Source organism: Panthera pardus, unplaced genomic scaffold (genome assembly GCF_024362965.1).
Source record: "Panthera pardus isolate Hobbes unplaced genomic scaffold, ASM2436296v1 HiC_scaffold_8, whole genome shotgun sequence".
In the NCBI taxonomy this organism is placed as follows: Eukaryota; Metazoa; Chordata; class Mammalia; order Carnivora; family Felidae; genus Panthera; species Panthera pardus.
The window spans coordinates 153263030-153277639 of record NW_026527013.1 but is presented as its reverse complement, the minus strand read 5'-3'; the positions used below and the strand labels follow the sequence as shown (position 1 = coordinate 153277639).

The 14610-nt window shown below is 37.6% G+C and overlaps 1 protein-coding gene across 4 annotated transcripts in view; it reads right to left on the bottom strand.

Moving 5' to 3' along the window:
* The window catches only part of IFT56 (intraflagellar transport 56), a 48848-nt gene that overhangs the window by 10211 nt on the left and 24027 nt on the right, over positions 1-14610 (bottom strand). For all 4 annotated transcript variants that reach the window (XM_019452903.2, XM_019452905.2, XM_019452906.2 and 1 more), the window contains 8 exons: positions 9939-10041; positions 8633-8688; positions 7267-7320; positions 6296-6359; positions 4496-4584; positions 4198-4281; positions 1935-2004; positions 173-279 (listed from right to left, as the gene is read on the bottom strand). In XM_019452903.2, coding sequence (XP_019308448.1) covers positions 173-279; positions 1935-2004; positions 4198-4281; positions 4496-4584; positions 6296-6359; positions 7267-7320; positions 8633-8688; positions 9939-10041 — 627 coding nt within the window. The remainder of the gene's footprint in view (positions 1-172; positions 280-1934; positions 2005-4197; positions 4282-4495; positions 4585-6295; positions 6360-7266; positions 7321-8632; positions 8689-9938; positions 10042-14610) is intronic.

Sequence of the window (14610 nt, the reverse complement as noted above, 5' to 3'; positions counted from 1 at the left end):
CAACCCTGAGATCAAGAGTTGCATGCTCCTCTGACTGAGCCAGCCAGGAGCCCCAGGGATGACATTTCTGACATGGCCATTTAATCTCTAGGACACCCTGCCCTAATATTTGGCCAGTGTAGCACTGTGTGACTGACCTTCAGTCTTCCCTTTAGGTGTCACTGGGACTCACCTTGTAGCAGTCATTAGCAATGAGCTGCAAGAGGCTAAAGGACTCGCCAGAAGTTTCCATCTTGAGATACAGTTCCCAGGCTAGTCTTGGTTTCTTATTCATTATATCTACAAAAAAAAAAAAAAAAAAAAGTTGGGGCATTTATTTATTTATTTGTTAGAGAGAGAAAGAGAGAGAGAAAGAGCATGCAAGCAGGGGAGAGAGAGAAAGAGAGAAAAAAAATCCTAAGCAGACTCCACGCTCAACACAGATCCTGACATGGGGCTGATCCCATGACCCTGAGATCATGACCTGAGCCCAAATCAAGAGTTGGACACTCAACTGGCTGAGCCACCCAGGCGCCCCAGAGTTTTGCCTTTTAAATGTGCAGGAAACACAATTCCGCATCTTGCTATTCTTTGGATTTGGTTCTATGTTCCAAACAGACAAAGGAATGGTAAACAGCCCTTATGTAGAAAGCTTGCAAGGTCATCATTAAGGTGGTTCTCCATCAGAACTCTACCATACGTAAGATATTTAAGTCAGGATTCACAGAATTATGTCTTTTTAGATTGGGTTGATTTCCAGTAGTTCCCACTTTGCTCATCTGCTCAAAAGTCACGTATCATTCATTAAATCCTTCTCATACAGTTTCAGCTCACTGAGAACATGTGATTGCTGAAATTTTTCTGTGACTTCAAAAACTCTGTGAACATTTTAAATCTGAGTGAAAAAAAAGGAGCAAGGAAAGATAATGAATAGGGGATGACAGACAGACAAAGGTTGTAGGCTACATAGTATTTTAAAAAATTATCGTTTGTGGGATTGAGCCCATGCTGTAGGCATGGAGCCCGTTTTAGATTCTTTCTCCCTTTCTCTCTGCCCCTCCCCAGCTCATGCACGTATACACTCTCTCAAAATAAATAAACTTTAAAAACAGATTAAAAAATATGTTTCCGACACATTACCACTTTTCAGGCCTTCATCATAATGAAAAGGTAAAATTAGCCTACTTAACACAGAATACTGTAAACTGAGATTCTGGAAACTTGAACAGGGCTGAAGGAAGAACTTGACACCTTTCAGGACTATTCATGGAGGTCAATGTTGTATGGTAGAACCAACTACAGGGTAAATGTACGTAATACGTGTACATGGCCACCCTAACTGAGTAGCATTAATGATGCTTAATTTCAGTGTTTACTCATTCTACAAAAAAAATTAGAAATGTTCACTGTAGGGGTGCCTGGGTGGCTGAGTCGGTTGAGCATCTGACTCTTGATTTCAGCTCAGGTCATGATCCTGGGGTCGTGGGATTGAGCTCCATGTCAGGCTCTATGCTGGGCATGAAGCCAGCTTGGGATTCTCTCTCTCTCTCTCTCTCTCTCTCTCTCCATTTGCCCCTCTCCCTGGCTTTCTCTCTTTAAAATAAAAAAATAAAACAAGGGGCACCTGGGTGGCTCAGTCAGTTGAGCGTCCAACTCTTGATTTTGGCTCAGGTCATGATCTCATGGTCATGATCTCACGATCAAGTCCTGCATCAGCCTCTGCACTGACAGCCTGGAGCCTGCCTGGGATTCTCAGTCTCCCCTCTCTCTTTGTCCCTCCCCTGCTTGTGCTCTTTTTTTCTCTCTCTCTCAAAATAAATAAATAAAATGAAAAAAAAAAAACCCTTAAAAATAAATAAATAAATAAATAAATGTTCACTATAATTTCTATCCAGAAGATTATGCAACAGAGAAGAAAAAGAGGATTCCTCTGTAACATTTAAAAGATGACTCACAGCACCGAGCTAACCAACTGAGGTAAATGTAGTCATTTTTCATCTTCTCACTTTGGATTAAAAGGAAAACCTGTAAGAAGAGGAAAGAAAAGGAATAAACATGAAGATATTTTTGCAATAAAAGTACCTATATGGGCTTGCCTTAGGTTAACACTTAGTTGTAGCCTTACAGATGATCAAATGCTATCCAGACTGCTAAGTAAAGGACAAAACAGGGTGATGTTGACATACTTCTCTCAGTTATTGATCTCACAAGCTGGCAAAAGGCTGGTAAGGATATATAAGATTTGAACAGAATAATTAACAACTGCACAATACACATTTGTTTAAGAACACCTGACCGTATTACTGGGTAGTAAAACAAGTCTCAACAAATTTTGAAGGGCTGGTGTCTTACAGACCACATTGGATAGCCACAATACAATTAAGTTAGAAATCAAAATAAAAAGCTTGGGAAAGATAATACACATATTTGAAAATCATGAAACACATTTTTTTTTCATTTTTTAAAAATTTACATCCAAATTAGGATATAGTGCAACAATGATTTCAGGAATAGATTCCTTAATGCCCCTTACCCATTTAGCCCATCCCCTCTCCTACAACCCCTCTGGTAACCCTCAGTTTGTTCTCCATATTTATGAGTCTCTTCTGTTTTGTCCCCCTCCCTGTTTTTATATTATTTTTGTTTCCCTTCCCTTATGTTCATCTGTTTTGTCTCTTAAAGTGCTCATATGAGTGAAGTCGTATGATTTTTGACTTTGTCTGACTGACTAATTTCACTTAGCATAATACCCTCCAGTTCCATCCACGTAGTTGCAAATGGCAAGATTTCATTCTTTTTGATTGCCGAGTAATACTCCATTGTATATATACCACATCTTCTTTATCCATTCATCCATCGATGGACATTTGGGCTCTTTCCATACTTTGGCTATTGTGGATAGTGCTGCTATAAACATGGGGGTGCATGTGTCCCTTCAAAACAGCACACCTGTATCCCGTGGATAAATACCTAGGAGTGCAATTGCTCGGTCGTAGGGTAGTTCTATTTTTAATTTTTTGAGGAACCTCCATACTGTTTTCCAGAGTGGCTGCACCAGCTTGCATTCCCAATGAAACACATTTTAAATAAAATTTCACAAAGAAGGGGCGCCTGGGTGGCTCAGTCGGTTGAGCGTCTGACTTCGGCTCAGGGCATGATCTCATGGTTTGTGAGTTTGAGCCCCGCATCGGGCTCTGTGTTGACAGCTCAGAGCCTGGAGCCTGCTTTGGATCCTGTGTCTCCCTCTCTCTCTGCCCCTCCCCTACTCATACTCTGTCTCTCTCTCTCTGTCTCTCTCTCTCTCAAAAATAAGTAAAGACATTAAAAAAAAATTTCACAAAGAAGACATCATAATGGAAGTTAGGAAAGAATTCGAATTTGAATAATAATAAGTGGAACAATTTGCTAAATAATAACAAAACTGAATTGAATAATTCAACTGAATTGCTTTGAATGATTCAGACAAATTAATCTACAGGGTTAGAAGTCAAAATAGTGGTTAGCCTCCGGGGAAAGAGACGGACTCAAACAAGTAGATGAAGGGATTTCTATGGGGCTAGGGTAATACTGTTTCATGATCTGAGTACTGATTATCTGGATATGTTCGCTTTAAAAATTCATCAAGCTGTATACTTTGATTTGATCTGTACAATTTTCTCACTGTATGTTATGCTTTCATAAATGCTATCAAAAAAAGGAAAACAGTACATAGTTACAAAATCTATGTCTATTCATATTTTACTTTTTAATATAACCTAAGAACAAAAGAACTTTTCATAATCCTTTGCCCTTGAACATTGTTTCAGTGACAAAAAGATAACAATGTTTTTATTTTTATCATTTATTTTCAAGTTTTTACTTAAATTCCAGATAGCTAACATATTGTGTAATAGTGATTTTGGATGCAGAATTTAGTGATTCATCACTTCCATCCAACACCCAGGGCTTACCATGTGCCCTCCTTAATACCCATCAGGCATTTAGCCCATCCCTGCCTACCTCCCCTCCAGCAACCCTCAGTTTGTGGTCTATAGTTAAGAGTCTGTTTTATGGTTTGCTTCTCTCTCTCTTTTTTTTTTTTTTTTTTTTTTTTTTATTTCCCCTATGTTTATCCGTTTTGTTTCACTCTGGAAAACAGTATGGAGGTTCCTCAAAAAGTTAAAGCAGACAGTGTTTATAAATAGAAATCATTCAAACGCATCAAAAGCAGATACCCACCTCTTCACCCTCGCTGGTATTGCCTGTTGCAGCTTTGGCTTGGGCATAATTAAAGTTAAAGATGTCATCATTGTAGAAGTAACTCTGGAAAACATCCCAAGAATAGGTCACATTGAGTATTAACATACAAAATATAAAAACATCAGTTATACCAGATAAACTCAAAAATCATTTTAAGGCACGGGCTGACACCACCAGCATCACCATTGTAAAAGGGCCATCTCTATGAGTATCTTATCTCTGACACATTATATATAGTATTTTGTATACAAACTCATCTAGAAAATTCTATACTGACCTTAAATGAGTTGAGGTAAATCAAGACATCATCAAATTGCTTAAGCAGAAAGAAACAGGAAGCCATGCACTGCCTCCCGGGTATTGTATCTGAAATGGAATGGGAAAAGGAACCAGGTATATTCATGAAACTGCAAGTTCTCTTTAGCTGAGATTTGAGTCACTTTATAATTCAGAGATAGGAATGTATTCCAAGACCTCTTTCTAGATTCTGAGATTGTAGATTCTGTTCAGTGGACAAAACCCCAGCATAATGGAGGTCACACAGTACTTGAGGGTGACCAATGATCTCTGTTGGGCCTAACTCACAGACTCCAGAATGAACACACGCCCTGCAGGCTACGGTATTCCTCGTATGTTTTCCCACGTCTTTGAGTCTCTCACCCGTTCCAACACGTGCACACTCAACTAATGTGGCTTAGTCTTCACCATCACTTGTCTATAAGACAACCTAGCACTTCCAGATCAAATGGAGAAATAATTTGCCGTGGAACCAGCTGGTCCTGATCCTGAACAACTTTCTGTCTGATATCAGATTCCTGTTTGAGATAGTAGAGAATTAGTGTGACCCCCACCCTTGACACTGGGACTCCTATTCATTCTTGCTCTGTTTAATTTTCCCCCCACAGCACTTATCACAGTCAGATACACCATGTGATCTACTTAATTATTGTGTTTATTGTCTGTCCCACTGGACTGTATGCTCCACAAGGATGGAGGACTTGTTGGTTTTATTTCCTGCTACATCCCCAGCACCTCAATAAAGTTTCTTATATAAATGAATGAAACGAGGAAAGGAAATATTATTCAATAAATGGTCGTGGTGAAACATTTGAAAGAAAATGAATATTCAGGGGTGATAAAAATATTTAACAACCAGTTCACTACGAACACTGTCCACCAGAAAAGATGCTGGCCTTAGACAACTGGTGCAAACAGCCGTACCAGCTCCCACTGGCCAACTCACAGACCTTCTGATAGCCCTTTCTCAAATCTTACACTCAATCTTGACCAATGAAATCAATACTTAAATTAAGAAAATAAAGCAACAAAACTACTAGTGGGAAATATAAGTGAATATTATATAACTATGGGGGTACGGAAGCATTTTCTAACCTACATACCCATGTATAATATCATCATAAAAAGGTAAACTTAATTGAATAAGATTTAAATATTTTTATATGTGAAAAAATACCACAGGCAAAATTGAAAGGCAAATGACCCGCCAGAAAAAATACCTATGACATGATAAAAGTTGAATACTTAGAAAGCCCTTGAAAAATCCAGAGAAGTTAACATTTCAAATCAAAACCAGAATCAGGGTGCCTGCGTGGCTCGTTGGTTAAGCGTCCCAACTCTTGACTTTAGCTCGGGTAATGATCTGTTTGTGGGTTTGAACCCTGCATCAGGCTCTGTGCTAACAGCATGGAGCCTGCTTGGGATTCTCTCTCCCTCTCTCTCTGCCCCTCCCCTGCTCACACTCTCCCTCTCTGAGTCAAAATAAATAAAAAACAAACATTAAAAAGAAACAGAATCGAATTTTAAGAACTCTTATGAACTAAAGATTACATTTATTCTCCTCTATTTATATATTCTCTCATCCCACTTTAGTTGAGATGTTGAGAAGAGCTAACCCAATACTCCCTCCTGTGTCTCTCCCACAGGACTTCCTACTTTATACTTTTCTTTCAAGCCTGACAGATGTATCTCCGGACAGAGACTCAAACTTCACCAGTCAATATATGAACCAACTCCAACAATTACAAATCATGTGAATGAGTACAGATTTCAGACATACCACACTCACTCGCTGACCCTCCCACCAGCTGGAAGAACTGCTGGGCAATTTTCATATGGTCCCTCTGAAAAACAAAGCAGAGCTGAGAGAGCTGATATAAGCTGAAAATATTTCATTTGTATTATATGTTATGCTTTTAAAATATTTGCCAGGATTTAATATATACCCTTCTTTCAAATCCTCTCCCAAACAAACTAATTCTTATTAGCATAAGCAACTAGAGAATCATAACCTGAAACTGAATTGAAACCAACCCAGGGTCAGATAAAAAAGAGAAAAAAATCTAATTCCCAAATTGTATCCTGAAAGTACCTTCATTAAATGAACTCATTCATTTAGTCATTCATTCACACAATGAACAGATATTTATTGCTCCTTTATCATATATCAGACCTTGTGGTAGGAGCCATAGTTATAACAAGGAGTATTAAATACACTCATTCATTGATTCAGTGACTATTTAATGCCTACTGTAGAGGGAGCCAGAGATAAAAAGATTTATTTATATCTATTTTGTTCCAAAAAGAATGTAATGTGCCATATTCGTATGAATAAGTACTTAATTTGGGGCAGTGCTTATAAAAAGTCTTTGCCAAAGCAACAATTATCCCCATTTTACAGATGCCAAGATTACAGCTCAGAGGTGTGCAAGGTTAATGCAACTCACTGAAAGTAAGAATGAAGATGTGCGATGATTTGCAGTTGTTATTAGGTATAAACACACTGCTTAAAAATGGGGCTTTTAAAAGATGAAGCAACAATTCTTAGGCTGAAAGATTTCTTTTTTTGGTCTTTAAATAACATAGAATTCTTTTTACAATGGATTCTAGGTTGGGGGATATGGAGGAACGAAAGGAACTGCAAATGAGCCTAATCGTAAGCTTATTGCTGGCTGAACTTGAATGTTCACTTTGATCTTTTCCACAACAGTGTAACTGCAGACTGTACATTACCAGTGATTTCATACTTACCGAACCCATTTCCTGGCCAAGAGCTGCATTGACCACTCCTTTGAGGATATACTCCTGGCAACATGGAATAACACTAATTACTGTTAAGAGAATGTGTAGCAATGAGATGTCTCCCAAATTAATTTCAACTTAATACTCTCAATATATTATCAAAAGTTACCCAGAGTCACTTTTCTCTTTTCCATCCTTGGCTTGAATGAAAGAATTAGGAGACTTTGATTTGGTTTTCAGGAAAGTGTCCATATAACAGAATTCACCATATTTGTAAATCTCAATCTTAAGCAGAAAAACTCAGTGGAAACTTTAAGTTTTATTTGAACTCAATGGAAAAAATTAACAATAAAATATTTATGTAATAATTTTTATCACCTTATTAGCCCCTGCCATTGTTCATAACAACAACATACACATTATTTTCTCTTTTCAATAATATAATAACTTTGTTTTCATAATAATCTTTTTCCTCAAAAAACAAAAAAGTATCCTGTAATTTCCATTTGTAAGGTATTCTCTCTTTTGGAGCCCTGAGACCTCACCTTCATCCCTTTCAGACATGGCTCTTTTCTTTAATAGACACCTTTTTTAGCAGCTTTATCAATTTTTTATGTAGGTACTATTTTTATTTAAGAGGGCTCATATAAAGAACACAAAAGATGCCAAAGCTTTTATTTTTTTATTTGAGAGAGAGAGAGAGAGAGAGAGAGCGCATGAGTGGGGTGGAGGGGCAAAGAGAGAGAGAGAATCCTAAGCAGGCTCCACACTCAGCATGGAGCCCAATGTGGGACTCAATACAATGACCTTGGGATCATAACCTGAGTTGAAATAAAGAGTTGGAAGCTCAACCAGCTAAGCCACCCAGGCATCCCAATGCTGAAGCTTTTAATACACTTGAGAACTATATCTGCTTGGATTTCATAGGGTCTAGAAACATTTTCAGTCTTTCATTCAATAAGTACAATGTCTACAACATACTTGTGTAGTGTTGGAAATCCAAATAGACAACGGTCCCTGACTGCAAAGAGCTAACAATCTAGTAGGGGAAAGACAAATTACAAACAATTATACTAGTGAGATAAGTTTCTTTCTATACCTTGCTGTTAGTTCCACTGTAATCCTAGATTTAGGTTTTTTCACACCTCAACCCTTTTGAGGAAATGACTACATATAAGGGAGTTTAAAAACATAAAAAATCCAGAATATTCATTCTCATATCAAAAGTCTCACAGGACATTCCTAGATCAATATATATGGTCTTCCCTGAGCTTCTACAAGCAGGAATCTTCTCTAATATGCCTTCTTGCTACCTTTCTGAAATTCTGCTTTCAACAGAAGTTGGTTAGTAAAATGGTAACACATTTTCAATTACCTGAGGAGTAGTAGGTTCCAGATCCTTAATTAAGTTATAAGCTTCTTGAACATCATCTGAAATACAAGAAATAAGTAGCTATACTAGTCTATATTCCAGCAAACTCTTCTGAAATAGTCCCAAAAACATACGGTCCTTCAGTACTCAAACGTTCATGGGAAGTATGAGTTGTTTTATCTGTCTTCTAACTCTCTATCAAGTTCAATGTGGAGTAATTATCTTAAGGATAACCAAAATATCTTAGGAGACCCGTAAGCCATGAAGCACCTAAAAAAGGGTTCAAGCTAAGAATATGGACTATTATATACCAATGGCATTGTAATTATACAAGAAAAACAACCGATTTTTTAAAAGAGAATATATATTAAGTTATATTAAGTATGTACGAGTGAAATGACATGAAGTCTGGGATTTGCTGTAGGGGGAGTATGGATGAAAAAATAATGGCAATATCTTGAAGACTGTTGAAGCTGGAATGAATACTTGGCTGTTCGTTTTGGGCATTTATACTATTTACTTTTGCTTAGTTTGAAATTTTTTATAATAAAAATTAATTTATAAAACACATACGATATTTAATTCCTGTCCAAAAGCCTACTTCATTGAGCTTATATATCAGATAGAACTGTTGACACGTTCATGTTCTTATTTTAATAAACACTTACATTTTCCTCGATGAGGAATATGTTGTCTGGTTGGTTTCTACCATGCACCTAAAAAGGCCCACACTGTTAGTCCGAGGTCCTTGACACAGCGCCACCACCAATGCATGGTAGCTCCTATCCTGCACTCATCACTGTTAGGTAAAAGACTGCTTTAGGCATGTGTCTACAATTTTAACCTTACTTAAGGGCAGTCAATGTCACATTCTCTTTGAATCATAATATTTCTCATAAGAAGCTGCAGGTAGAAAGAAACAGAAAGGCAGACAACTAGACTAAATAAAAAATAGTTAATGATAAAGACTCAAGAAAACGTGGATGTACACTATACACAGGGGAACACTAGAAAAATAACTGTAAGGAAGAGGAAGGAAAAACGATGGAAAAACTGAAATAGATGGGTAGAGAACAAAAGACAGAAAAATAAAAGGAAGAAAGAAAAACAGAATGAGGGAGAAGGTTGGAGGCAAGAGAAAAGGTACGACAACAAATAAGCACCAATAAATTTGTTCTATCCTATGAATCTGCCGCAAATACATTTTTGGAAGTATTTTGGATTTTAAAAGTTAAGCAACTAGCTCAATCAGAGATTAAATGTTCTACCATATCTCGTTGTAAGCAAGACCAAGACAAATTTTTCTTACCTTGACGAAGGTAGTAAATCACTAAGTTTAACCGAGCTTCAGGAATGACATCAACCAGGGGAGGCAAAACCTGCAAAGCCCCTTCACCTCCTCGGAAAACAACCTAACGACAGAAAAAGTGCATTATTATGGCAATAAGCATGAATGCACTTACTGGGGAAATGTGTAAGGAGCTGCCACTTATAACTCAGTTATTCTTTGAGAAGATGAATATATTTTTGAAGCTCTCAATATACACACGACTTTGACCTTTTTGAAAAAAGCCATTATCTAAATTATAATAAGTGTAAGCAACAGAATAAAGGCATACGCCTATTGCATACGTTTCCTTTTCATAAGAACTACAGAAAACTCTTAAAGTACCCAATAGTCAATAATAAAACATTTTCTAGACAAATATTCTATATCAAAAACTCCAGGAAGGAATTTATATAACCTTTTTGAGCCTTTTTCTTCATTATAAGGATTGAATGAGATCAAGAGGGGTAAATGTGTGGTACATAGTAGGTAACATTTAATGAATTGCATAAATAGTAGCGCCTACTGTTTGTCTGGGATTGTAGTAAGCACTGGCGTTGCAGCAAGAACAAGTCACTTCCTTGTCACTATAACACAGCTACACTCAAGTGGGGAGAGAGCCTCAAACAGCAAACACATAAGAATATTGTCATATGCTAATGACAACGGCTAAAACAAAAATACTATCCGAGAGAGCAGTTTTATGCACTGTAGTTTACCCAGAGCCTAGCACAGTGTCTGGCACATAGCAAGCTGTTTCATAAATAACTACACAGAGATCGAGGCCATCAGGCATGAGCTACCCAATCTCTGCTTTCTACCTCAAAAATATCCATTTGGTTTCTTTCTTGATTCTTCCTTATCTGAGATGTTCCCTTCTTTTGCCAAGATTAATTCTTTCATCTGGTTTCTTGATTTTATGACTTCAAAAAAATTAATTCTAGTACAGTTAACATCAGGTGTTCAATATGGCGATTCAACTATTCTATACATTACTCAGTGCTCATCATGACAAGTGTACTCTTAAACCCCTTCACCTATTTCAACCATCCCCCCACTCATCTCCCCTCTGGTAATCAGCTATTTGTTCTCTATAGTCAAGAGCCTGTTTTTTGGTTGGTCTCTTTTTTTCTTTGTTCATTTGTTTTATTTCTTAAATTCCACGTATGACTGAAATCATACGGTGTCTTTCTCAGACTTATTTCATTTGACTTTATACACTCTAGCTCCATCCATGTACCCCAAATGGCAAGATTTCACTCTTTTTATGGCTGAGTAATATTCCATTGTGTGTCTGTGGATTTGCTGTAGGGGGAGCAAAAGAATGAAACTGGACCATTTTCTTACACCAAAAGTGAACTCAAATGGATTAAGAACCTAAATATGACACCTGAAACCATAAACATCCTAAAAGAGAGCACAGGAAGTAGTTTCTCACATTGGCCATAGTAGCATTTTTCTAGATATGTCTTCTGTGGTGAGGGCAACAAAAGCACACAAATATATATATATTCATCCATTCACCTATTGATTGACACTTGGAGTGCTTCCATAATTTGGCTATTATAAATAATTCTGCAATAAATATAGGGGTACATATATAATTTTGAATATTTTCATGTTTTTCGTGTTCTTTTAGTAAACACCCAGTGGAATCCAGTGGAATTCTGGATCACATGGTAAATCTATTTTTAATTTTTCGAGGAACCCCCATACTCTTTTCCACAGTGCACCAATTTCATTCCCATTAACAGTGCACACGGGTTCCTTTTTCTCCACATTCTCACCAACACTTGTTACTTCCTGTGTTTTTTATTTTAGCCATTCTAGCAGGTGTGAGGTGATATCTCATTGTGGTTTTGATTTGCATTTTCCTGATGATGAATGATGTTAAGCATCTTCTCATGTCTGTTGGCAATTTGGATGTCTTCTTTGGAGAAATGTCTGTTCATGTCTTCTGCCCATTTTTTAATTATCGGATTGGTTTTTTTGGTGTTGAGTTGTGTAAGTGGTTTTTTTTTTGTTTGTTTTTTGTTTTGTTTTGTTTTGTTTTTGAGAGAGAGAGAAAGAGCACGAGTGGAGTAGGTGCAGAAAGAGACAGAGAAAGAATTCCAAGCAGGCTATGTGCTGTCGAACAGAGCCCCATGTGGGGCTCAAACTCACTAACTGTGACATCATGACCTGAGCCGAGATCAAGAGGCAGATGCTTAACCGAATGAGCCACCCAAATGCCCCAAGTTGTGTAAGTTTTTTATACATTTTGGATACTGACCCCTTATCAGATGTCATTTGCAAATATCTTTTCCCACTCTGCAGGTTGTTTTTGTGTTTTGTTGATTGTTTCCTTGGCTGGGCAGAACTTTTAATTTTGATGTTAGTCCTAACTGTTTTTTGTTTGTTTGTTTGTTTTTTGTTTTTTTTTTTTTTTGCTTTTGTTGCCCTCACCACAGAAGACATATCTAGAAAAATGCTACTATGGCCAATGTGAGAAATTACTGCCTGTGCTCTCTTTTAGGATGTTTATGGTTTCAGGTGTCATATTTATGTTCTTAATCCATTTGAGTTTACTTTTGGTGTAAGAAAATGGTCCAGTTTCATTCTTTTGCATGTAGCTGTCTGATTCACCCAACACCATTCGTTGAAAAGACTGTCTTTTTCCCATTTCATATTCCTGCCTCCTTTGTTGAAGACTCATTGATCATATAATTGTGGGTTTATTTCTGGCCCTTCTATTCTGTTCCATTGATCTGTGTCTACTTTTATGCCAATACCATACTATTTTGATTACTACATCTTTGCAGTATATCTTGAAATCTGGGTTTGTGATATCTCCAGTTTTGTTCCTCTTTTTCAAGATTACTTTGGCCATTCAGGATCTCTTACGGTTCCATACAAATTTTAGGATTGTTTGCTCTGGTTCTGTGACAAATGCTGTTGGTATTCTGAAAGGGATTGCATTAAATGTATAGGTTGCTCCGGGTAGTATGGGGCATTTTAACATTTGTTCTCCCAATCCAGGGATCTCAGGATGTTTTAGTCAACCTGGATCTTGTTTCTCTATTAATTATTCTATCTTCATTGCTCCTGGTCCTACTTCTCAACTTTAAACATGCACAAGGGTTTTTGCTCTCTTGAAAAATCTTCCTCCCTCTGGATAGTGCCCTATTTTTTTCCTTTCTTTCAGTACCACAGTTCAAAAGTGTGTGGCTTTACCGCTTCAACTTTATTATCCTCTTACTCCTTAACCTCCTGCTTTCAGCACACTAGTAAACTTACTCTCACAAGTCACAAATTAACTCCTTTAACCAAATTCAATGGACTCTTCTGCCCAATGATGCTTCTGCAGTTTGGACTGATGGCCATAGCATGATCACAAAAACATGATTTACTAAATGTGTACTAAGTGCTAGATATTGTGCAAAGCATCTTACACACGTTACGTCATTTGGTCCTCACAAGAAAATACGGTAGGCACTGTAATTTCCCCTGTGGAACACCTGAGAACACTGAGTCTCAACAATGCTAAGTGACTCACCCAGAGGTCCAAAGCTAGTACATGGAATAGGCTGATTTTGACCTCAAGTCTGACCGCAAAAGCCAATGCTCATAACAACCATTTATATTCTGTAGTAATTTTAGACTTTGTTTTAAATTATAAAAGTATTATATGTTCAAAGGGGGAAAACTTATATATTACAAACGGAAAATTTCTGTATTCTCATTTCTCTCTTTAATCCCACTCTCAGAAGAGAGTCCCTATTTACTAGCTGACATACTCCTTCCAGTCATATATACATATGGTGCTTCCTTACTCTGGCTGCACATTATATCCATCTGGGAAGCTTTTAAGAAAAGCTCCTTAAATACAGATGCTTTCAAAATAATATAAAAACAGGGAGGAGGACAAAACATAAGAGACTCCTAAATATGGAGAACAAACAGAGGGTTACTGGAGGGATTGTGGGGGGATGGGCTAAATGGGTAAGGGGCACTAAGGAATCTATTCCTGAAATCATTGTTGTACTATATGCTAACTAACTTGGATGTAAATTTAAAAAATAAATTAAATTTTGGGCGCCTGGGTGGCTCAGTCGGTTAAGCGTCCGACTTCAGCTCAGGTCATGATCTCACACTCCGTGAGTTTGAGCCCTGCGTCGGGCTCTGTGCTGACAGCTCAGAGCCTGGAGCCTGCTTCAGAGTCTGTGTCTCCCCCTCTCTCTGCCCCTCCCCTGCTCACGCTCTGTCTCTCTCTGTCTCAAAAATAAATTTAAAAACATTAAAAAATTAAAAACAAAAACAAACAAACAAAAAAAAACAAAGATGGACTCGAGTTTGACTTTCGCCAGAAAATCCTTCCAATCATTGTAATCCACAAGGATAGATGTTCCTTGGTCTTGGCCAACAAAATGAACCCTTGGACTTATACTGCCTTGCACTTCTTTCTAAATGTTATATATGTCTTACTGCCCTCCCAGTAAGGGTTTCCTTGAGGAGAGGACCTCATATCTAAAACTTATGTTCTCTCTCCCATAGCAAGGAGGAGTTCACTCGGAGTAGAGAAGTATTTGCTGCAATATCTCCCTTCACGTATCCTTCTAACTGCTTTCATATACCAAAGTAGGATTAAGACTCAATTCAGTCACGATGATAGTGC